This window comes from Oryzias latipes, chromosome 6 (genome assembly GCF_053564925.1).
Source record: "Oryzias latipes strain Hd-rR chromosome 6, Olatipes_Hd-rR_3.1".
Classification (NCBI taxonomy): Eukaryota; Metazoa; Chordata; class Actinopteri; order Beloniformes; family Adrianichthyidae; genus Oryzias; species Oryzias latipes.
This window is the reverse complement of record NC_136242.1, coordinates 5,002,181-5,027,374: the sequence shown is the minus strand read 5'-3', so window position 1 is coordinate 5,027,374 and position 25,194 is coordinate 5,002,181. Positions and strand designations below refer to the sequence as shown.

At 42.6% G+C, this 25,194-nt stretch overlaps 2 protein-coding genes across 5 annotated transcripts; one reads left to right on the top strand and one right to left on the bottom strand.

The window, feature by feature from the left end:
- Window positions 1-1,616: 1,616 nt before the first annotated feature.
- On the bottom strand, window positions 1,617-12,161 carry ldhd (lactate dehydrogenase D). The gene is made up of 10 exons (XM_004086260.4): window positions 12,009-12,161; window positions 10,855-10,967; window positions 10,086-10,227; window positions 9,853-9,994; window positions 8,967-9,326; window positions 6,824-6,952; window positions 5,835-5,962; window positions 5,570-5,660; window positions 4,096-4,207; window positions 1,617-2,329 (listed from the first exon to the last, which is right to left on the bottom strand). Exons 1-10 carry the CDS (start codon window positions 12,087-12,089, stop codon window positions 2,149-2,151), a joined length of 1,479 nt encoding a protein of 492 aa, XP_004086308.1. The 5' UTR covers window positions 12,090-12,161; the 3' UTR covers window positions 1,617-2,148.
- Window positions 12,162-12,679: 518 nt separating this feature from the next.
- Window positions 12,680-24,487, top strand: fam169b (family with sequence similarity 169 member B). 4 transcript variants are annotated; one of them, XM_078948294.1, is made up of 10 exons: window positions 12,834-12,973; window positions 13,161-13,228; window positions 14,139-14,264; window positions 17,322-17,424; window positions 17,497-17,582; window positions 19,098-19,260; window positions 21,416-21,598; window positions 23,812-23,943; window positions 24,020-24,166; window positions 24,239-24,480. In XM_078948294.1, exons 3-9 carry the CDS (start codon window positions 14,142-14,144, stop codon window positions 24,163-24,165), a joined length of 936 nt encoding a protein of 311 aa, XP_078804420.1. In that variant the 5' UTR covers window positions 12,834-12,973; window positions 13,161-13,228; window positions 14,139-14,141; the 3' UTR covers window position 24,166; window positions 24,239-24,480. The 4 variants fall into 4 exon arrangements, with proteins under 4 accessions (XP_004086265.2, XP_020557213.1, XP_078804419.1 ...); XM_004086217.5 differs by lacking the exons at window positions 12,834-12,973; window positions 13,161-13,228 and adding an exon at window positions 12,680-12,828 and having other exon boundaries at window positions 24,020-24,087; window positions 24,239-24,487; XM_020701554.3 differs by lacking the exons at window positions 12,834-12,973; window positions 13,161-13,228 and adding an exon at window positions 12,680-12,828.
- The last annotated feature ends 707 nt before the right edge of the window (window positions 24,488-25,194 follow it).

Here is a 25,194-nt window from a genome sequence, read left to right as displayed (position 1 = left end):
CTAAATAGACTGAATGAACAACCTGAACCTGGACAAGAACGTGAAAAAAACTCAAAACATCACAAAAATCCAAGAGCACAATCCTCACAATCGGTTGAAAACCACACAAATGAACAAGATGTTGTTGGTAAAAAGGCATCAAATCCACCAGAGGGTCAATAATCTGTTTCTGTCAAACTTTGTCAGCTTCTCTTCCTGTTGTGTCTCTACTGTCGTTGTCTCTTTAGGAACATGTGATGTAATCAAAAAGATGCCCAATCACAAGCTAGCTTCTACCAAGTCAGGTCAATTCCAATGGGTTGAAGGTGAACCACAGTGTCCAATGACAGGCTGGCGACCTGTCCAAGACGTAGTACCCCGCCGTCGCCAAACATCAGGCAGGTTAGGCTCCTGCAGCTCCGTGGGACACTGCTGGTTAAGAAAATGGATGGAACACATGGTTATTAAACATATGATAACGTTTTCACAGCACTTTAAACAATTCCTGATAAAAAATTTGAATGTTTGAATATTCAAAGCTGATATGTCCTTTAAAAATGTTGTTTCTAATGATTAAATTAAAAAGAAGCAAAAGTAAGTTTCTTTGCTCAAAGACATTTTCATTTATAGTTTTAAATGCCGAATGAATAACAAATATCTAGGTTTGATCAATTTCGGTAAAATAATTCAAATGTTTTGCATCATCACAGAGTTAGTTAAATCTTTTATGTATCAATTCGTCGACCATGTATGGAAATATGTGTGGAATCATGTGACGGGGAAAAATGCTAAACCCTGTCAAGTGTATTCTGTTTTTAAACAGAATTCAACTTTGTCTTTTCTGTTACAAGAATTCCAGACAGACTTGGTTCACGTCCTCCAGTTTTGGTATTTACCTGTAAAAGTATCTTTACAGGCATTACTACGGACTGGGTTTGTCTCTGAAGAATACAAGTATGATTTACAAAGTTCTGAAGTCCATCTCACACTGACAACAACTTTGAGGGCTGGAGATTTCGGGCAAGCTATAAAAAATCATTTGACCAATATTAAATCAATGTTGATACTTTGAATCCATTTTCCCTTTAATGTACCGTAGTTTCTTACACTTTTTTAGACAAAATTATTTTTTTAATTTGTTTTTAACTGTTTTTTTTTACAATAGCATACTTGAAAATCATTTTTTATAACCAAATAAAGTAGATTTTGTGTTGCATGGTGTTGCAGTGGTTGGCGCTCTTGCCCCACAGCAAGAAGCCCTGGTTTCTGTGTGGAGTTTGCATGTTCTCTCCGTGCATGCGTGGGTTTTCTCCTCCCACCATCCAAAAACATGCTTCATGGCTTAATTGATTACTCTAATGCATGGGTGTGTGATTGTGGCCCTGCGACAGACTGGCGACCCGTCCAGGATGCCCCCTTCCTTCGCCCAGAAGAGGCCGAGATAGGCTCCAGCAGCCCCGTGACCCAGAAAGGGACAAATTGGGTTTAGAAGACGAATGAATTAATTTTATTACATAAAATATTATATTGTCGTAAATCTAACCTAATCAGGAACTTTTGGATTGAAGTTCCTGATTGACTGAAGAAAATGACCCCCCCCCCCCCCCTCAAACAAATCCATCTGAATGAAAACAATAGAATTTTTCAAACCAGAACTTTATTATCATAATGTCATTGATTCCACCAGGTCTTTTAAATTTTGGGGTTAAGATACTGAAAGAAAGAGAAATTCAGATTTTGCTGCAAAACTGAAAAGAGGAACAATTTTGTCACAAAACCGGGATTCTGGAAGGAGATCCAGATCCTGGCAGATGCCATCGAGGGTGGACTCCATCAACCACCACAAAATAAAGGAAAATAATTATACATTTAAACTTTAGCAGTTTGAGAGCTCCTGGTCTGCTATCAAATAGTATTAAAAATATTCAAAAACTATTTCATAAACAATGTCTACTTCATCTCGAAAGATTTCTTAACAATCAAAACAAAAACTTTTATCAGGTTTTAATTTCTGAGCACCAACTCACACAAAAACCTGATTCTACACCAGTATGTGCAAACTGTCTGCTGTTATTAAAGCAAATATCATTAAGATGATTATCTTCAATAATGTGGCATTCATTCTTGATTTGCTTCATTTTCCCCATTGGAGCTGCCCCCCCCCCCTCCTCATCTTTCTCCTTGCAGCAGAACTTTCCCAGGATTCATCAGGTTCTTTGGGTCAAGGGCATTCTTGAGCTTCTGCATGGCCTGGATGCCTGAAGGTCCCAGCTCCTCACACAGGAGGCGTCTCTTTCCCAAACCCACCCCGTGCTCCCCGGTGCACGTGCCGTCCATGGCCAGCGCTCGTCTGTGGAGGACAGCACAGGACACGGAGGAAGTGAACAAATGAACTCAAAACCAAGAATCTGCTGCTGAGAAGCTCTAAACTTGTTTGCTGTATTTAAAATCTGGTCAAATGTTTTGGAAAATCTAGCACAGCAGTGGAGGAATGATGATATGGGAGGACTGTCTAAGGTGATTGAACAAATGAACCAAAGAAGGACCAAGAAAGAAATGAACTATGCAGCTAAACAAAGTTACACAGCATCATGAAGATGAACAATATTTCAGGTCTCTGGTGCCTATGGAGGTTCTCTGAGGTTCTCTGAGGTTCTACAGGCTGATGCATTATCAGTGCTTCAGAATAGTCATGAAGTCAGCTTGTTACATGGATAACTGCAGTTTCATATTCTGCTTTAATCTAGAAATAGTTTCTCAGAGATTTCCTTTCCCTAAATGGAACTTCAGTAGAGGAAGGGGGCTGCACCAAAAAAGAATTGGGACATGCAGGATAAGTTAAAGTTCCTGGTCTGATCTGTTCATCCCAGACTTCTTGGCTGCGTTTTTGTCATGCCAGGATGAGAAAGTGGGCCACGTTTTTACATGTCTGTCCGGCTGTTGCCGACATCTGGAATGCATGCACCTCAGCTGTGTTGTTTTGACAGACTTATCAGCAGAAAAGCCTTTAGCAAACGATGAGAGAGAATCAGGAACAGCGTTCCTCTGTGGTTCTGCAGCATCTGTTGGTGTTTCCAGGCTCAGGTAAGCAGAACTTTGATTGCAAAGCTGAGACAAGAAGATTCAGTTTGAGAAACTTCAAACCTCCATCATGCAGGTAACCCTTTCCGTGAGAGCAGCAGAAACTGGCTTCAACAGGGACAGAAGAAGGAATAGGAAAAACTCCTAAGTGTGTGCAGGTTAAGAAGATAAAGAAGTTTAACCCACAAAACACCAGCATCAGAGAGGAAATGTCAAGAAAAAACATTTCCGGAAAAGACAGAGGAACAGAAGCTGGACCCAGAAAGACTGGACGGTGGCCCGGACAGATGAGTCCAAGTTTAAGGTCTTCTGAACCCTGCTGAGATACGGTGGAACCGGCCGGACTGCAGGAAGACTTTCATGTTAGTCCACCTGTGGGCGATGTTCCAGGAGGCAGCAGGAACATCCCTGCAGGTTCTCTAAAAGATCTGTCAGATGGACAGGTGTAGCTCTGCTGAAGGTGAAGGACCAAAGTCATTATTTTGATGAAAAACATTGTTTCTTGCACTAATCCTGGATGTTAGCATGAATGTTAGCATGGGTTTCTTAACGCCAGTATAGCCCTTTTTCTTTTGTTTATTAGTGCGTGTCCACCACCTGCAGTTGGAAGAGACTAGGTGCGAAATGTTGAAGCGGTTCTAATCCAGTGAATCTTGCTCCAGGCTTTTTCTTTCACAGCTCTATTCTGATTTATAAAAGACACAAATCGCAATTGTTATTTCTCCTCCAAATGGTTGGTACGTCCCTGAATTAAAAAGGAAGCCATCCAAGTGTCACTACCATATTCCAGTCCTGATTGGTCAAAGTTCAACTGGTTTAACTTTCAACAGGTGTTCAATGGACGCACATTATGTTTGTAGAGCCCGAAAACGGTCGTAGAAACTCGCGAAGCAACGCATTTTTGCGAGAATTTTAACTGCGGAAGTCTGAAATTTGCATTTGTAAGTGTTTACATAGACGTTTCATTGGAAATCAATGGTAACTGTATATGAGCGGCAAACCTGTCCCCCTCTCCTGGACTCTACACCTCTTTACCTGGCCAGCCTCTCAGTGAACAGATGGACTCTGTGCAGCTCATCCGGGTCACTCGGGTCCACGACCATCAGGCAGTGGAAGTTTCCGTCGCCCACATGGCCTGCAATGGGTCCTGAAGACAAAGCATATTTAGAACTTTTATACTTGATGGGATTCTCCTGCCATTTCCTCCACTAGAAAACATGATGTTGTGTTCTTCTGTCTCGTTCAGATCTTCTCAGACCGAGCCCAGCAGATCGGCGCCATTATCAGATCTAAACCAGAAACCCTTCCATGTCATCTTGCTGTGGTTTGGGTTCTGTTTGTGTTGATTTTACCACCTGTTTTATTTTGAAGGCTTCTTCCTGCCCGTCTTAGTTTGAGCGTTACTTCCTGGTCCCAATCTCTTCTGATCATGTTCACCTGTGTCTTGTCAGTCCTGTTTGTATATATGTCTCGTCTCTGCCTTCCCCTTGTGCTGCTCCATACTGTCTACTTCCCTGTGAGGCTGTTCACACCACCAGTTACGTCTTTGGTTTCCCTGCTTGTTATATTAAAACCCTTGTTTTTGGAAGCACCTGCCTCCCATCTCTGCATTTGGGTCCTGCTCCAGCCCCCTCACCTGACACATCTGTTAGTCGCTTTAAAGGCTGTCATTTGAATCCGACTGCTGCTTCATAAATAAACTAACCTGGATTCTGCTTTCTTAATATCTTCCTCAAGAAAGCATCTTATAAAAAAGGTTGTTAAATTTATTTGAAACTTTTCCAGTTTGCCAACACAGCAGCAGTTTACAGTTGTGTATTCTATTACATTAGTTGAAAGCTTTCTTAAGAGGATTTGACACAGAAGTGTTGTGTTTTTCTTCATCTCCTTTATGTCTATGTGCTGAGATCTTTCTCAGATTCTGTTTGTGGCACTTTTACCATGTTCTTGTGGCATTTTCTCATGGTGAAGGAGATATTTAATGAAAATTAAGATTAAAACTGAAATTCTAAGAGTTTTTTATGTTAATTTTTTTGTGAATCAGGAGCAGATACAAAAATTCTGTTTGTAAAAGAACTTACTGTATTTTCTGCATTGTAAGACACCTTAAAACCCTTTTTTTATAAAGCCTTACAATCTGGAGTGCCTTTTATTTGGATTCAATTCTTTTTTTGTTTACTGATGTTGAATCGACTTTGTTATCAACTTTATGTGTTGTCTGTTTTTCGTACGAGTTGCAAACAAGGTTGAGTATTTTTATGAATAAGTGGCTGACATTTACCAATGTGGAACTGTGTTTTTTTTAACATATCACTAACATGGTAAGGAGTTAGCGTAGTAACAGTAACGTTGTAACTGTGTAATGTTTCCTGCTTGAAATTGACCTAGTAATGTTAAAAATACAAAGATCACTGTCCTGCTTCTCCCAGTGAGTCAAATCTGGAAAGTGTCCCTAAAGTGGGGGATTTTGGTTCAGTTGAAGAGGCTGCTTCTTATCATCCCTGCTCACCTGTTAGCCGGCTTTCCATCAGGTCCTCCTTTGTCTCCACGATGATCTGAGGCAGGCGAGATAGAGGCACGCACACATCTGTGGAGTAAGCCTGCACCAACGTGAACACACACACAGGAAAACAGCTTTCAATCCCTTTTCTGCACGTTCTGGTAAATATTGAAGCTCGAGTGCCACGGGCAATGCTACAGCCTCACATTCCTATCTTTGGAGTCGATGTTTGCACCTTTGGGAGCATGACTCCTGGAGGAGAAGCTTTGCTCACCTTGCAGCCCGGTCTGAGCGCCTGTGCGGCGTACCAGGCGTCATGGCGCGCCCTCCACAGCCGGCTCCGTGTCTCTGCGTCTCGAGCCCACTGAAAGTCTGAGCCTTCGTTGCTCTGAGTGATCTCCTCTGCAGAAACACACATGATCCACGTCCAGGTCTTTCCAGTGGTTCCTCCAACAGGAAGCTCAAAGCCTAGACTCTGTATTTTAAACCGGATTCTTTGGGGTCCAGCTTTTCCCAAATGAATAATTTTCATTCACTTCAGTGACTTACAACCTTTGTAAAAAACACACCAGCTTTTTGTTCACTTTAAAACTTGTGGTTCTGTGTATCAGAGTACAGTTTAAAGGTTTGTCGTTTACAGTCAATATTCATTCCGGAGGCAAAAGCTTCAAATCCTCCAAAAATGTTGTTCTCTGGGAGAACTTACAAGATCCATTGAACTTTGAACAGTTCAGCAAGTGATTTTAGAATGATGTGTACAGCTGGGTTCTATGCTCCCAACTATTGGACCTTCTAAAAATACCCTTTTCAGGAATTATATTTCATTTTCTGTGCAAATTTCCATCTATGTTTTTTTTTTATGCATTTCATTTTTCAATGAAAAGTAAAATCAATTTAACTCATTTGGATCCAGGCAGTGTAACCCTTGTGCTATCCAAGGCACTTTACCATTGGGAGTTGGGTCATCTAGACCCACTAGACAGTGCTCTGAACCTTTTTTCTTCAGTGATTTGTGATCTTCACTGGTGTCCATGGATTACATGAAATCTTTCCACCTTTATCCACCTTTGTCATGGTAGGGAGAACACCTCAATGGAAGGGTGGGGTCATCTAAGATAGCACAAGGGTTAAGCAGTCATTGAGCAACATTTTACTCCAGAAACGAGGTGAGCATAGAGGTAACTTGATCTACAACTGTTTGGGCTTTTATTTTGAAAGGTTTGAGCTCTGGGAGCATGTTCATCTGCAAACACAAACACACACCTGTGATGTTGACTTGTTCTTCCAGACTCCGCTCCGATCCGTGGAACTCCAGGAAAAGCGTTGGGACAACAGGATAAGAGAGGGAGCTGAACCTGTTACAGGCGTCCATCATCACATCATCCAGGAACTCTGTAAAACACACACACACACACAGGATCACAAATATGCATAGATACAGACAAAGAAACAGACACCCATAAACAAACACAAACACCCACACAGACGCAGACAGACACACAAACATTCAGACATACACAAACAAACACACAACACAAACACATATGGAGAAAGAAACACACAAACAAAGACACACAAACATTCAGACATACACAAACACACAACACAAACACACATGGAGAAAGAAACACACAAACGAAGACACACAAACATTCAGACATACACAACACAAACACACAGAGAGAAAGAAACACACAAACAAAGACACACAAACATTCAGACATACACAAACACACATGGAGAAAGAAACACAGACAGACACACACACACAGATTCCCAGTGCAAAGGTATGTGTTTTGCTGATCAGTTCCATTTTTTAATGGGTATTGATCTCTTCTCTGGGTTTCTTCCTCAGCATTGGCCCACTCTGGCATTCTATTGTTCCCCATGCAGGAAATCCATTTTCCAAATGGAATCCAGTTTAACCTTTGCTTTCCTCTTCTGTCTTTTCATCTTCCACTCAAGCTGGAAGAATCCCAAAAACGTTCAGGAAAATCTCCGGGTGTGGCTGAACCTCAGACAACCATCTTCAAGGTTCACAGCCAGCTGCCTTGACTTCAATGAAGTTCCAGAAGAATTCAGTGATCTGACCCACAAAGTGCTCCGTAGGTCATGTTTCATGCACATGCTGGGTTCATAAGTTGAGACTCTTTTAAGTTGGCTCTACAAATGTCAGGCCTCCATTCAAAGACTGTCATGGGACAAAGCAACACATCTGTAACCCTGAAAATGGGGTGTGAGTGAAAGAAGACCAATTTGGAAGCAGAAATAAAGGCTGCAGGACCTGATGATCACAGTTGAAGTTAACGGTTCTCAATTCTAACATTCTCATTCTGCTAAATGACCTTCAGGTGCAGGTGGGAGCATCTGCAGACAGCAGGGGAGAACTCTGGACTCTGCCGTCTGAGGGGAAGTCTAAAAAGATGGTGGTTAACCATATCTCTCTGAATCCACCTTCTCCCATGTCCACCTGAGTAGCCTCTACCTCTCTACACTTGATTATGAGAAACTAGTATGCTGTTCACCCTTCAGCATGTCCCCTTGTGACTACATAGGCAGTGATTTTAAGGGTCTTGCCCAAGGACCCACACTGGATGAAGCTCATTGTCCCCCCTTGGAAACACCAGCCCTACATGCAGCCAAGTGGACCATCCAACCGCTTTTTAATAAGAAATCAGAATCTTCCTTCAAATGTGAGATGATCCACAAAAAATGTAAAACTATTTTTGCAATGTGGACGTTTTCTCCTGTCATTATTAACGGGTTACTGTAGAAAGATACTAAACTGTTCTACTGGTAGATCATGTCATTCTGTCAAATGTAAAAGTAGGTGGGATGACAAAAGCTGTAACCCCCCCCCCACACACACACACAAAAAGGAACAGGGGAGAGACAAAGAAGATTAGCATAATTTCTACCGTTCTACACTTTCTGCTCCTAATCCAGTATAAAACTTACACTGTTCTGCTCTTTTGCATCGGTTTACATCTACACTGACCAAAAATATAAATGCAACACTTTTGTTATTGCATCCATTTTTATGGTATGAACTCAAAGATGTGAAACATTTTCCACAGACACAAAATAACCAGTTCTCTGAAATATTGTTCACAAATCTGTCTAAATCTGTGATAGTGAGCACTTCTCCTTTGCCAAGACAATCCATCCATTACCTCGCAGGTGTGCCATATCAAGATGCTGATACGACAGCATGATTATTGCACAGGTGTGCCTTAGACTGGCGTTTATATTTTTGGTCAGTGTATAAACGTCCAACTAGGTCCTTTCCGTTCTGTATCACCTGTGGCATTTGAAAGCTTCTTTAGTGTTTCAGCATCTTCAGCTAACAGCGTCAGGCTTCCCACAAGTGAAGCTTCAGTCCCTGGTGTCTTTGCTTCTGTCTTACCGATTCTAGCGATGGGAACTCCAGCCTGCAGGATCTGCACGGTGCTGTCCACGGCAGCCTGCACGGAGGAGAAGGAGCAGACGGCCGACACCGTGGCCTCTGGGATGCCGTACAGACGTAACGTGGTCTTGGTGATAATACCCAGTGTGCCTTCTGAGCCCACAAACAGGTTGGTAAGGTTGTAGCCGGCAGACGTTTTCCTGGGACGGCGTCCTTTGCCAGCTGTGTGCACGATGGTCCCGTCTGCCAACACCACCTCCAGGTTGATGACATTTTCCCTCATGGTCCCATAACGCACCGCGTTTGTGCCGGAGGCGCTGGTGGCAGCCATGCCGCACAGAGAAGCATCTGCTCCGGGGTCTGACACAAACAAACGCCATTCTGTAAATATGGAACATTGCTGACGTGGCTCAGGACTTTACACTGCTGATGTTCACACCGAGGACGGCACATGCTCTCAAGAACACACGCTTAGCGCATGATGTTCACACTTTACCGTCACTACTCGAGACAATCGCATGTCCACCACCTACAGTTGGAATAGGCTTGGTGTAAAATATCAATTGCAAGTCTATATCAACAAACCTTTTACAACCTGGTTTTTAAACCTGGTTTAACATTCAACACGTGTTTAGTGGGGGCGTGCCTTGAACGTAGAGTAAAATAACGGTCGGGGAAACTTGCGTACACAAGAGTTTTGAATGCAGAAGCCCAAAACGTCCACATATGCGCGTTTACATAGACTTTTCATTTGAAAATCATCACTTAAACGCGTGTTGCTGAGGGCGGTGTGAACGTAGCTTGATAGTTCTCTTTTTCCTGGCAACAGTTTTCAAATCTCTGATTTCTGTGACCCCCCTCCCCACAAAAACAGCTCATCACTGACCCACAGGAAACCATAGGCCTGTGTCTCGCAAATAAGAATTGAGGGTCTTCCGAGTCACAGCAGGTTCTACTGTCACGTCGAAGTCCTCTGGGTGGAGGTCCAGGATCTGGTCCATGTTCCTTAAACTGAAGCAAACCCCACCCTAAAGAAAGAACATTTTTACATTTATTTCACTCTCCTTTTTTTTTTTTTATAGAAATACATGCATCCAATACAAGGAAAAACATTCCCACCCTCAGAGCACCAACCCCTCCCTCCAAGCCAGTCCCAGTGCCAAAGGGGATGATGGGAAGGTTGTGTTTGTAGCAGGTCTTGGCCAAAGCGCTGACCTCCTCCACACAGCGTGGAAACACCACAACATCTGGAGGCCGACATCTGGACAGCAGTGCAAAACACTTATTTCAACTTCTTCATACCAACTATCATTAATCATTCATGAAGCTGAAGCCAAATGAACTAAATCATGTTTGCAGACCGTTGACTATATATAACCACTGGAGCGAGCGAGTGTGAGGTCATCCATAGAAAATGGTTTACTTCCAGCTCCAACCAAATGAAGTCAATTCAGTCGCCATGTTGGATGCCGCCATGTTGGAGCCAGACAACGTCAGTATACAGTAAACAGGTCGGCCCCAGTCGACATTTCTATGGCAACCACTCTGGCCAATCAGGAGTGAGCTTGTTGGAAGTCCACACCCCTACCACTTCTCACGTTCACCATGAGACCACCTACTTTTATTGAGGCTCGTGGTCAGTTTATAACTAACAATAAAGAAAAAGAATCATAGAAATGAGGATTACCAAGAACATGCAAAAAAAACATGATAGATCAAGAATGGTTCTTCTGACCAATAGAATGACTGAGTAACAGCTGTTTATTTCTCTATAAAAGTCTATGGGATTCTGGCTTCTTGGAACCAGCAGGTACTTCCTGTTTGGGACGTGAGTGAGGTCACTCAGTCCAGTTCTCATGTACAGTCCATGACCCAGATCAACCCGGACCTGTGCACAGACTCGTCCCTGCCGTGCTGCTCTCTGACTGCTTCACCCAGTGAGACTCCTTCATCGCCGCATATGAACCTGAAGGCGGAGAGAGCCCTGTCCACAGCCGCTGCCTGTGGAGAAACAGTGGAGGCAGGGGTCATCGGAGAGGGGAGGGTACCACAGCCAGCAACACAGCAGCTTCATCCAAACTCTCCCATCTGCTTGAAACTCAAAGAGAAAACCTGCAAACTGTGAAATGATGTAAGTCTGGTTTAACAAAGAAAAATTCCCTGAAGAACTTTCTGCAGAATCAAAGAAATGAGTGAAAGACATGCTTGCTAAATACTTTGTTCTTTTGCATAAATGACCAAAACATAAATGTCACGTTTCCACAAAGAATGACAGTCCTAAACCAAGACGGATGGAATACACTTTTTGACTCGAGATAGCGCTATCCATTTATTATTAAACTAAAAATCATCTATTTTCATTCTTTTTTTTTCTTACTGCCAACACTGATTATGCACATTATGTATATGAATTTTAACAAGTCAAATCCCTTTTTGAAAACATCTGCAAATTTGTAATAGAAACAATTAAATCTGGCACATTTTGTTGAATTTGTACTTTGTCAAACTTTGTCTTCACCTTGACTGTTTTATTGCTGACGCCTGCACTTTTAAATCTTGTCTTTAAACACAAATCAAAGAAGCCTGAGAACATTTTAAAATAATGGATTTCTTTGTTTTATTTCTGTATTAAATGTTTTATTATATTTATTTAGTATATATAACCTTGTGGTTTTAGTGTGTGAATGGACCTATTGGTAAGTTTTGGCCAGTTGATGAATATATTTAGAGTTTTAGTCTCTTATAGATTCCTGGTGGTTCAGTTTTCCCCTTTACTCTTTGCAGCCATCAACATTTCTGTCCTGCAGCTTTACACACATTTAATGAAGGGTTTTAATCATTCTATATTTGTGTATATACGTTTCCTTTTCCTGAATAGTGAAAGTGTAAAATAGACGCTCATGACATGTGCAATGCACATTTTCATTTTCCTAACTGTCCCTCTCCAGTCCATTCGCCTTAAAACCTAAACCAAATCCGGGTATTTACTGTCCTTCGTGACCTTCTGTTGTCAACAACGCCGTTTAAAAGGAATGAACGCACCGAAGCAGAGACTCCTGAAGTCAGGCTTCTCCGGAGAAGAAGCAGCCGGCTGGCAGTAGATCCACTGAGGCCGAGCAACATCCTGATCCTTGTTGACGACTCTTATTCTGGCAGGTCAAGCTAAGAAAACAAAGTCTTTCCGCTCCTTCCTTTTCAAAATAAAACATCTTAAACCCAGAAGAACTCACGCCTTTTGTGTGTGTTAAATACAGAAAAAGCACCCATAACTGAAACTGAGCCCCATAATCCAATGCGCTCTGTGGTTGGGAAAATACCATACAGTGGCTCTTTGCCTCCATTCATATTTAGTTTTTTTCTTCTTCACCTTTTTAACCACACTCAAATCCACCAGAGGGTATTAAAAACAATAAATAAACAATAATAATAAAATGAATTCCTGTGTGTGTGGAGGGGGTATCTGACCTCCAGGGTAGCCTCTGTGTTAACTCTGGCTAAGCTGTATTTCATGTGTGTATTGAGGGTGGACACTTTCCTTGAAATAAACACACTGTTGCATTGTAAGGAGAGGAATGTGTCATTGGAAATAATACGGCTTTAAGTGTGTGTGTGTGTGTGTGTGTGTGTGTGTGTGTGTGTGTGTGTGTGTGTGTGTGTGTGTGTCTGGCAGGTCATTGTGTGGTGTGGCACTTTGACTCTCACAGTTAAAAATTTCGGCTCTTTGTGTCAAACTTGTTCGCCACCCCTGTTTTTAATGTGTGAACTAAGGACAACGTGCTTTTATGTTGAAACTCATTTGACCAGCTTCCTGTCTTACCTGCGCAGACTCGTTACGGTCAAAGGGCAGCCAAACACAAATCAGGTATAGCCGTTTTTATACAGATATTACTGCGGCAAGCTTAACGGACCGCGATTTTTGTTTTATGATGGAAATCAGTTTCATATTTATAAACGGAGAAAAAGAATTCTAGTTTGTGACGTCATGAAGTTTCGTTTTTCAGACAGAGGTTTGTGCACCTTTGTTATAACACGGAAACAGAACTTTTGAGAACATTTTTTTTAGTACGGTTAAAAAAAAAATATAAGCACGCGCTTCTATTTCATACCTGCTTTTATTTGCAGGCGAAACTATATATATTATTTAGATTTTGCGAATCACCTCTCTTTTTTCTGTTCTGTTTACGGTTTCAAAAGTATTCCCAATGCCAGAAGAGCCTTGAGTGAGGCGTTACGTCACTAATCTAGACGTGTGACGTAAACAGGTAAAATGTGGAGGGAAGACAGCAGGTTTTCATCAGCAGGTCTACACTGCTGCTTAACGCTCTCCCAGCCTTTGCACATCACGCAGCCAAAAGAAACAAGTGCTCTGTAACGCTGTCACGAACAAAAAATACTTATCAAAGATTTGAATTTTAACAGAGTAAATCATTGATGTGATTGTTAATTCTTATCTTCATGAAACAGGCAGTAGCACAAGCGACTACCAAGGGTTACATCACTTATGAAAATTGTGTTTTTAAAATGTTCTCTTAGTGTTTTAACCCTTGTGCTATCTTAGATGACCCCACCCTCACATTGACGTGTTCTCCCTACCATGACAAAGGTGGATAAAGGTGGAAAGATTTCATGTAATCCATGGACACCAGTGAAGATCACAAATCATTGAAGAAAAAAGGTTCAGAGCACTGTCTAGTGGGTCTAGATGACCCAACTCCCAACGTTAAAGTGCCTAGGATAGCACAAGGGTTAAACATGATGGGGGACATATACAAAGAAAATTAAGCTTAAAATTGCATTTCTGAGTGTTTTTTATTCAAGTGGTTGTGAATCCGGAGCAGATGAATAAACACAGTTTAAAAAAACCCTGCAGCTATGAGACAACTGCTATAACTGCCTACAAGCTCCATGCTGCTCTCTATTCTGATGCCTCCACTGTCAGACAAGTAGATCCATGTGTGTTTTTGTTTTCCTGGTTTGAGCTGGAATCTGGATCTAAACTGTACGACTGGATAGCTCCAGTATTGCTCACCATTTTTGTTGTGCCAAAATCATAGTAACAACATACCATAACCACAGGGAACACTGTTAGAATAGATCAAAAGATGATCGGAGGGGGGCTTTAACATGAGGATGGATGTTTTCCCGTGTCACATCACATTTTTTGTATTTCAGATCATGTTCCCCGTTGACCTGCCGGCTCTCCAGGAGTCGGAGCTGCTTTCCAGTGCTGAAATATACCTCTCCTCTATGGATGGTAGACCTCACCATGAGTGCTTTCAGTCCTCAAAGTCATCTAAGGTACCATAACCCTTGTTAAGCAATGTCTTTGTAAAAACTGTGAAAACACATACACACTTTAGTTTTAAATGATGGAAATTTTATTTTGATCATTACACTGTAAAATACTCTTCAGCAAACTGGTACCATAGCACTCTAACTGCTCCCTTTGATGCTTTCAAGATAAAGGCTGACACTTTGAGGGTTTAACTACACTGTTACATCATTCGAAGACCCTCTTTGTTTGATGCTCAGCACTAAGGGTTTTAAGGGTTTTACCAAATGTCTCTGCTCCCCACAGGACAGGAATTGTGTGCACATGACAACTTGTGTCATTGATCAGGGCAACTGATTGGACTTTAACTTTTACTATTGTTATTATCATGCTGTACATGCCATAGTTTTACATGCTGGTGGGGTGATCAACACCATCCTATCACAGGAATTTTGATTTGAAATGTTTTTTTCAAGCAATCAAAGCAAGAATATTGCACAAAACAACACAATCAGCAGTTATACATTCATACAAAGACGTATCAATTTAGGCTAATTTGACATTAAATTAAAGATTGCTTGAAAGGGAGTGGAAGGAAGCGAACGCATATAATCCCACCCTGTCAATCCCAGCTGGGTCTTTCTTGGGTAGACTTTGCATGGATGGGTTTTCTGTTACTTCTTCCCCATCATTTATGTGGTCCATAACATGTTCCACAGGTTCATCTGTGACTCAGAGTTGTCACTTAAAAGTTCATATGTGGTCCTGAAATGGATTAGAATACTGTCCAGGGTCTTCACCCCATGACAGCTGTGATAGGCTCCAGCAGCCCACATCAACCTGCTTAGGATGGATGGGTTGGTTGGTGAGTGGGTGGACAGATGGAGGAATAAATGGGCTGTTGGATGGGTATATAAGGGGGTGGGTAGGTGTAAGGATGGATCTATCAATGGATGGATAAGTGGGCAGATTAGTAGATGGACAGATGGATGAGTGGACAGTAGATAAGGGGGTGGGTGTATGGATTGATAGTGGGATGTGTGGGTGGGTGGGTGTATAGATGACCAATGCATGGATAAGTGGATCGATTAGCACAGGGGTCGGGAACCTATGGCTCGCGAGCCATATATGGCTCTTTTGATGGTCACATCTGGCTCGCAGACAAATCTTTAATTATAAAATCTTTTTTTTTCAATTAGACCAGTCCTTCTCGGACGCGATGCGATGCCAGGGGGGCGCACAGTAGTAGCGGTGCTTGGAGAAGAAAATTCTGCGCCAGAACTATCAGTTTACTATTATCTATTATATCATAGAGTGTGTGCGGCTGCGCACCCCCGTCTCTGAGAAAGAGCGCACAGCTGCAGGGACGGTATGTGTGAGGAAGAAAGGGGGGTGGGGTGGGGGTTGTCGGCACAGGCAGGAAGGTGAGTCGCACACGGATTGTCACAACTTAAAACACGCTGTCCGTCACATACTGCAGCGTGAGTGTGTGTTTGGCTCCACGTCTGCATGTGAGCAGTCTTTCTTACATCTACAGAACATTCAGACCTACGATCACGTTTAATGGATGAAAGTCTCAACGCCTGCATGAAGCTTAAACTCACCACGTATCAACCAGACAAGAGCATCAGCAAAACTACTACGCAGCACCAGAAGTCACATTCATGCTAAGAAATACTCAACATCTATTAGCAACAGCATGTTTCTTGTGGGGATCTTTTCCTCCAGGGCTTACCGGCTTGGCCGTTGGTTGTTGCTGCAGTTCTTGCCCTTGCTGGGGCAGCTGGGGTCTAACTTTGCAGCTTCACGGCTGTGAAGTGGACCCCAGTGTTGTCCCGGTCTGGGTGGGCGCTGTGGCGACGCTCCAATGGCCGAGCTGGCTCCTGGTATGAAGAGATTCCCAAATACCGTTTCCTCACAGCAGAGCCAAGCCTTACAAGCCTTACTTGATTGTTTTCTTAGTTATTTATTTATTCAAAATTGCATAGTCAATATTCATTGTCATGGGTAATATGTTTTAATGGAGGGGAGTGGGAGGGGTGAAGGGTGGGTTGGGTTTTTACTGTAATATTGTGTGTTTTCTGTTTTTAATGTTAAAGCGGTCCGAGCTGCGCAACTGCATGAGAAGCGCTATTTTATAAATAAAGTTTGATTTGATTTGATTTGATAACAATGCTATTAAAAAGAATCCACAGACTTATTTTACTTTAAAAGTGTTGAAATTGCATAAATGCACACATTCACTTGTATTTTTACTTTTAAACTTATTTTAGCGGACTGAGTTTAACTGGGTGGCTGTTGGGTCGCGTTCTAAGTTAAGGGGAGTTCATTGGCCCTCAGTTCTGTCGCTCAGCCTGTCGTTGTGGAGTTTGGACCAATGGGGTTCAGCTATGGGCCAAATAAGGGAAAAAGGAGGGCTGTTGCGGCAGTGAGGGAATAAAAAGTTGGGAGTAGCGCTCTCGGCGTTGGTTATGGCCTGCAGTAACCAGAATAAAGAACCTTAAAAGAAGTTAAGTCTCTGTGCCTCAATGTGGGAAAGGGACACTACATTATTGTATGGATCTTTCAAAATTACATTTAAAAATATGTGGCGTTTATGGCTCTCTCAGCCAAAAAAGGTTCCCGACCCCTTGATTAGCAGATTGGTGGATTGGTAGATAAGGGGCTGGGTGGATCTAAAGGATGGATAGTTGGGAGGTTGGATGCATGGATGGATGGATGGATGGATGGCTGCCAGATAGCAGGCTGGTCTTAGCTTATATGTTAGTGATCAACAACGAATAAGGGGAGCCAGTTTAGCTCGTGCTGGTTTGCGGCGCCTTCCGTCCGTGAAACCCGGGTTCGACTCCGGGCTGCTCCCTGTTCCCTTCTCTACCTCTGCCGGTTCCAAGCCCGGTTTGAGAAGGTTGCGTCAGGAAGGGCATCCGGCGTAAAACATTGCCAAATTTACCATGCGACTCGTTCGCTGTGGCGACCCCTGATGGGAGAAGCCGAAAGTGGAAGAAGGATCAACAACGAATCCTCCTCCCCTGAAGCCTCACAGCAGCTCATGGTAAACAACATTACTGGACTGTTGTCTTAAGGTGCCAATAAGAGCTGAGAATGTCCGGCAGCTGCAGCTGTTTGAAGACGACCAGCCCCCCTGTGTCGTTCTGGCTCTTCACCCTCCAGAAGACCAAACACAAGGTTTGTAGATCCTCCACTCGCTCTCTGCTCATGCTCTGCATCAAAGGCTGATGCTCTGTTGTCCCCTCCCAGTGGTGGCTTTGTATGTGCAGGACAGGTGGTGGCCTCTGGATGAGGTGCTGCGGACGTCCAGCCAATCCAGAAGCGGCTTAGTGCAGGTAGATGCTCTGTCAGCACCATCAGAGCAGAAACTTCCAAGTGTTTCCTGAACATTGTTGGTGACAACATCAAATATTGATAAAAGAATTTAAAGAGTGTTGCCGTACTGTAGTCATTTGATTTGATTTGATTTGATTATTTATTTCAAGCATTGTCATGTATACTTTTGAGACTTTAGTTTGTATGTGTCTGATGTGTGGCTTCCAACTTAGTTTGTTATCGATAACAACCCCTAAGAATGTGATTTCTGTAACACTTTCAATTGAGACATTATTTATTTTAACTGAGAGCTCAGTATTAGTGTTGTAATTACCAAAAAACATCACTTTGGTTTTATCTAGGGTCAAAGATAATTTGTCGTAATCCATCCATGATTTTATTTTGTTTAACGCTGTGTTCACCTTATTGATAAGTTCCCTATGATTGTCTGTCAGGGCTCCAGACTAACTTTTTTCACTAGGAGCACAGTGGCCCCTAACTGAAAATTTTAGGGGCACAACCAAATGGTCGCAGTCTGGAGCCCTGTCTGTAGAATATTGAATTGCAGCAGGCCCAGAAATGATCCTTGTGGGACACCACAACTTATCTACTTTTGCCTTTTCTCCACTAACATCTTTGCCAACCTCGAGTAACATCGTTCATTCTTATTAAAGACTCTTATTTTGACAAGTCACATTCAGGAAACAAAGTCTTATGGACACCTTTCTTTTTTAAAATAAAACAAATTGACAGCAAAATATTACCTTCACCCAGGCTGCTTCCTGTCTGCAAATATGTCAGAACCTGTGACGCTACTTTGTTACACCTACAGTCTAGTTTTTTTGTTCTTCTTTATGCTTGTTTTTTCACCCTTTTTGATAGTTTTTGTTTTATCCTTTACTCTCATCTCTTTCATTCTTTTCTCCATTTATTCAGCTTTTACTTAAATGTCTGTTTGTATTTTTGAGCATGTTGTTTCCTGTAGGATTTCTCTTTTTGTCAGATAAATGAGGATAAACGTGTCGTTTACCGTCACATTTTTGGCCTGCAGTCTTCTTCAGGATGTTTCACGCTCATCATGAGGAGTCAGCTATCTGTGGTGGGCGTGGCCAACTTGACAAACAAATGAGGTCCATGTAAGTCACCATGCAGCCCTCTGTAGTTATGGTCTCTGGTGTTGGTTGAACTTCTCGACGACTCACGACAGAAGCCAAACCTTCAGAGAAAGACTGCCGGCCAGGAGGTAGTAGCATGAAAGTAAATGACATTTTTATGCTCATTTATCTGACCATAAGAGGAAAATGTTAATGGAAGACTAAAACAACACATCTTCTCTCTAACTTTTTAAATCACTTGATCCAAGTCTCAGGCTGAACCCACTGACCTCTTGTGACCCCCCCTCATGCATTTTTGTTGAATGTCCTTCATCAACAATATTCTGTGATAAATTCTCATCACTTCAATTTTCTGAAACCAGATGCAAACCTTTGAAGCTGCAGTGTCGCTCAGGATTGACTTTAGCTCTGCGTCTGTAGGTGCGCTCCCTCATGGAGAGGGTGGTGGTGTTCCTGCTCAGTCAGGTGGTGGAGCGGCCTTTGCTGGGGGAGATCTCATTCGCCCTGCACCCCCGCACAGAGAGCTGCAAGGTGCTGTGGCGGGACAACCAGGCTGTGGGCTTTTACTCCATCAAACCTAAAGGTGTGTTTCAAGCATAGAAGTATAAGAGAACTTGACTGAGTGACCCCTCCCCCTAGCGTTCCAAACAGGAAGCTGGCTCCAAGAAGCCAAAATATCATGGGCTGTGTCTGATTCCCGCCCTAACCCCTAACTACTAAAAAACTATATAGTGCAGGACTATGTAGTGCCCTGGATTTTAAAAGCAATTCGGACACCATGCTCACTACTTTTTTAAGTTAAAATCTAATAGATACGAACGTTTTGCGACAATCATTTATGAATCCACTGTCTTCTGAAGATAATAACGTTGATAGTTTAAAAAAAACATTTAAATGCATTTTTAGGCAAAAATTGTTCCGACGCAATGCATTGTGGTCTATATTCGCCGATCTAGTGAGCATTGATGCACACTGGTTTTTCGCAGAGACTTCTGGGAAATTTCTAGGGTACTTGATTTTGATTTGATTTGATTTGAAATTGTTCATTTTAAGCAATCAAATAAGAACAGTACACAAACACATTACAATCATCAGTTATATATTCATACAAAGACGTATCAAACTTAAAATAATTAGATATTAAATCAAATATTGCTTGAAAGGGAGTGGAAGGAAACAAACTTATATAATGCCACCCATGTTCTACCGTAACCACACATACACACAGTCATTCTACAACACCTATATAGTTATTTCATTAGTTAGATAGTTAGTTGTTACAGTTATTTGTTAATTAAGAATACTGTAATTATTGCTTGTATTTGCGACGGCGGCCGCGTCGCAAATGAAATGTGCTTGGCGGGGGGGCGGTTAACCGCAACACCGCAACTCCTGCTGCTTCATCTCCGCGGTGATAAAAAATCCCTCACCGTCACATATGGAATTACATATCTGCCAATAATTGAAAGGGCGTAAAGACAACTAAGCGGGCGTATTTAGGAACTGAGTGAGTGAACCTTAAAACCGCGCAGGCGCAATCCTAACTGAGCAGTGATCTTGCGCGGTCAATTCCTTTTTGCGCGCTCACCAGGATTTACGCTCAGTGTTAAGGGGGTGTTATTGTCACTTTTGGGGCAGGAACCTTTCTGGTTGATCTGATTGGCCGAAATTTGCATCTCTTATCGGCGAGGCAGAGGGACGGGACCTTCATTTTTCAGTGCAGGGGGGGGGTAACAGGCGGCTCTTGAGCTGCATGCGGCTCTCTGCCTTTTAGCATAGTTTCTATATTCAGTACTTCCACAACCATAAGGTGAAAGTCTTACATTTCCTACAAAATGTACAGAGCAGCCCTAATGTGTTGTGTGACTTCGGTAAAGAGGACCTAGGAGAGAACAGCATGAGAACGGTACGGAGAGAGGTGAGGACGTGAAAGAAGACCCCCCCCCCCCCCCCCTCGGGGTACAAAGTTGCAGATATATGAATAATGCAGAACAACTTCGTTTGGAATCCCTGGAATTGCAAAGACACACGATTATAAACCGGAGTTTAAACATCAAGCTATCAGCTACGCGGAGGAACACGGGAATAGAGCAGCTGCAGTTCGGTTAAATTAGATCTTCACAGATTCGGACTTCCTGCTTCAATAACTCTTATGATAAACGTTCAAATGTGTTAGCAAGTATCTCAATCCTTTTGTATTAACACAGAGAGTGAACTACAAAAGCATTTTCAAAGAAAAAAGATCGTTTTTATTTCCTTTTAATCAGAATTGTTCGTTTCAAACTGTGAATGCAGAAAGAGCGCTGTGCCGGCTGCCAAGGGACCGTCAACAAAGTGCAACCTCTGTGAAACACCATTCTGTAAAAATCAGTGAACTTTTAAAAAGTGAATACATGTCTATACTTATCTGAAGTGGTAATGAAGATTCGTCAGCATAGTCATGCTACATTGTTATTATTATACTAAATTTTGTTAGAAAGTCAACCTCTGTTTTATTGCTTATAGTTTTAAAATTTAATAGAGATATGAATCATAACATAAATGCTCAATAGCTTTGAAGATGCTGTAATTACCGACACAAAACTTCCTGTACTGACTAATCATGACCTTATTTTCCTACTACAATAAAGATTATGTAAAAAAATTCTAGCATCTTCAGAGCTATTGAGGATTTTTGATCCATTTGTAAATATGTTTCCGATGGTTTCAGACGCTGACCCCTCCCCCTGCTGTTTCAGGCAGCCTGTGCGATGGCTGGAGTGGCTCCTGCTACCTGCTGCCCGTCCTGGACACGCTCCTGGTGAGGAGGAGCTGCAGGAGGAGGGGCTTCGGCCTTCAGATCCTTCAGGATTTCTGTGCCTCCTTCTCCTCAGAAGAGTTCCTGGGAGTCACTGCTCCATTATCAGCTAGCATGGCTGCAGGTTACTCTTACATATTCTTCTCCTGCTTGCAAAAATGAAGAGCACTAAGAAAGACAGGAAGAGGAAACACAAGAGGCAGAAAGAAATGTGTTTGCCAAAACAAAAGTCATTCAGATTTTCATTAAAAAAAAAAAAAAGAGTACACGAGAGAAAAATAGAGATTTGATGTTTAGGGAAAAACAGGGGACCTTCCAAAATGTAAAATGAAGTTAAAGTTGCAGAATAAGACAGTATCAGGAGCCTTTCTGGTAATTCTTAAATAAATGACAAACATGAGATTGAGGCTTTAAAGCATTTGTCCCACACAGTGCTGGACTTAGAATATTTTATATGGAAGGGCAAGAGGGAGGTAGAAGACATTGGAAAGGTTGCTAATGAGAACAGCAGAGTGGAAGGCCATTGCAAGTAAAAGGATAAAAAAAGGGGATGTAGAGAAAATTGATTTGTTGATGTGTTGCGATATTTCACTTGGCGAAATAATATTTATTTAATTGTTCATGAGCGTCCTTCAGTGTCTGACTCTTGTTTTCCACTCAAACCCCCACCTGTAGTTGGCAGCACCGCCCACTGAGCCACTCTGAGCAGCTCAGTGTGCTCAAAATTCCCTAAAACTGCACTGTTGGAGAATGTCAACAAGAACTAGCTGGTATTGAACGCTAGATGTTCAGTCCGTCTAACAGTTTTTGTTGTTATGAGACATGCACTACTTAGATTTTACCTATCGTGATACACATCATATGACCAGACTCTTCCAAATAAATGCTCCTAATAAAAAAGAGTTTTATTATTGTTAGTGTTGTTATTACTAAAACAGCAGGGCCTTTAGCTGAGGTGCTGTTACTAGTGCTTAAGAAGCTTATAGCGATGATGTTTTAATTTTTCTCAATCATGACTCTTTCGAAACTCAATAAAAATCTTTCAAAATCAACTAACAAAACCAAAACACATCAGTGATATCCAAAGGAAGTTTTGAAATGATTATGGGATGGCCACAGCACGTAGGGCTTGGTGGCTATTGTGTGAAATTTGACAAGTATAACATTTTTTCACAATATTGGGAAAAACCTTTTGCGTCAGTGATCTTCACGAAATTTCGCACACACACCATCATCTTAACTCTACAACCACAACTGACGTTTTGTTGACCTATGACCTTGGGAAAAGGCAGCCATCTTAAATTAAACAAAAAAACGACGTTAGTACCTGCTTCAAATTTAAACTCCTTCCAGGAATTGCCTCCAAACTCATCATTTGGATGCTTCTTGGGAATAAATGATGGAATCAGAAGTTGTACATTTTAACTGCATTAACATGGAGAGCTACCAAAGTGGGATTCTCCTGTCACTGTTGTAACATGTTGTAAAAATATAATTTACGAATCGTTGGCTCAAGCTGAACAAAAAATTATAGCATAGGATATGAACATACAGTGCTGTGAAAATTGTTATTTTTGCATTTGAATCACATATAAAGGTATCAAATCATCAAACAAATTTTAATACCACTCAGAGAAAACCCAAGGAAATACAAATGCAGTTTCAAAATGATTTATTTACCAAGAGGGGAAAAATTACAATCCTATCTGCCTAAGAGGTAATTGCCCCCCTTTTGTTTATCACAAAATAACTGTGACTAATTACAACGTTGGAACAGATACAAATACTTTTTCACTGTACTGTATAAGGAATGTGGGGAAGGTGACAAAACCTCTGTTGCCAAAGAAATACCAGAACTTACTTATGCAGATTCTTCAAAACATGACAGACCCGTTGGTCACCCCAGGCAACCAAAAAATAAAATGGTTGCTATGGAGATAAAACCAACAGAAAGACGCCATTTAAAAAGAAAAGTGTGCTCTGACCAGGGTGGCAGGGCAGAGGGGGAGAGTGAAGGGCGTGTCAGCCAGTGAGGGCATTTTGGGAGAGGATGGGGCGGGTAATGCCTTTGGGCCATACAACCCCACTCCTGGCTTTAATAGATAACAAATATTTCTGCCGTTTTCCTCCTCTGTGAGAGCTTATAGGAGGAGTTCATTTGGTCAGAAAACATCTACAAGCTGGATATCATTGATGGAAGTGAAATGAAAAGGAGGAACCTGCAGTTTCCAGTTTGTCCTCAGAATTCCCTAAAGCCGCGCTGTTTGAAAATGTCAAACATTTCTGTGGTCCCTGAGGGATGAGCAGGAGCAGAGATGTTCTCCTTTTGTGGTTCAGTGTGCAGGAGGTTCCTGCAGCAGCAGCTGGAGCTCCGGGGGCGGCTGTACGAGGTGGAGGCCCCGGGGGACTGGACCCAACGACGAAACATCTGGCTCAACATCCAGCTGGGCCGCTACTCGCTGCACAACAGTTACCTTTCACCGGTTTTACATATTCACGTGGGGTTTTCGGGAAAATGAGGCGCTTCATTAATTGTGTTTTTCAGGGGACGAGGAGGAGACGGTCCCAGCATCCACACAAACACTGACTGAAGGCAGCAGCCTTCCTCCACAGGTGGTTCTTTCTTCTGCCGTTGGTCCTTGTCTACATTTATTTACAGATGGGAACATCTTGGTGGAGGTTTCAGACTGAAGCATGTCAAACACACACATTATTCCTCAGTAGTAGTTTTTACTCCTTTGAAACAGTTTCTGCTTTCTAACAGAGCCATGGAGCCATGCTGACTGCAACATGAAGACCCCCTCCCCACTACGAGCTCCTGCTGATGTCCCCCCCTCTTAGGAAGCAGACAGTCTGGACTCCATGTTCTTCACCAGGTTCCAGACCTCAGACGTGAACCCGAAATCCTGTTTCCCCCATCAGCACAAGCGATGCGAGTTAACCCATCCACTAGTACAATATGGAAAACTGTTTGTTTTTTAAGTGTCAATAAATAAATGAGAAGTTTGCGGTCCTGCAGCTCATTCCTCCATCTTCAGAGCCTGCGCATGCCTGCCAATGGTCATGGGGGCTGCTGGGGCCTATCCTAGCTGCTTCAGGGTGAGGGTACATCCACTGCTGTGGAACACAAATGCAATCCAGTTTATGTTTTTAGATGATCTGTTCTCACAGCTCCTGCAGATCCGTTCGTTTCTACCTGATCTGATGCTACTGTGCTGTGCTGAAGACTGTCTGGAGAAAGAGGAGTTCTGACATCACAAAGGGGGTGGGGCATCTGTGGCCCTGACAAGAAGGCTGCTGTTTTTGGATTTCAGCTCAGCCTTCAACAACATCATCCCAGACATCCTGACAGAGAAACTGCTCCACCTGGGTCTTTCTTCCCCCATCTGCACATGGATTAAAGACTTTCTGTCAGAACGCCCAGTCTGTCAGACTCGGCCCCCACCTCTCCTCTACAATAACCCTCAGCTCCAGATCACCACAAGCATGTGTACTGAGCCCACTCTTCACGCTCTACACATCTGCATCTGCGGCAGTAGGGATGACCCAGCAGCCTCTCCACTTTCTAAAAATACTCAGGAGGAACAACCTGGAGAAGAAGCTGCTGCTGCTGAACTTCACCATAGAGAGCATCCTGACGTACTGCATCACAGCCTGGTATGCAGGATGCTCGGCCGCAGACAGGAAAGCACTGCAGAGGGTGATCAAAACGGCCCAGAA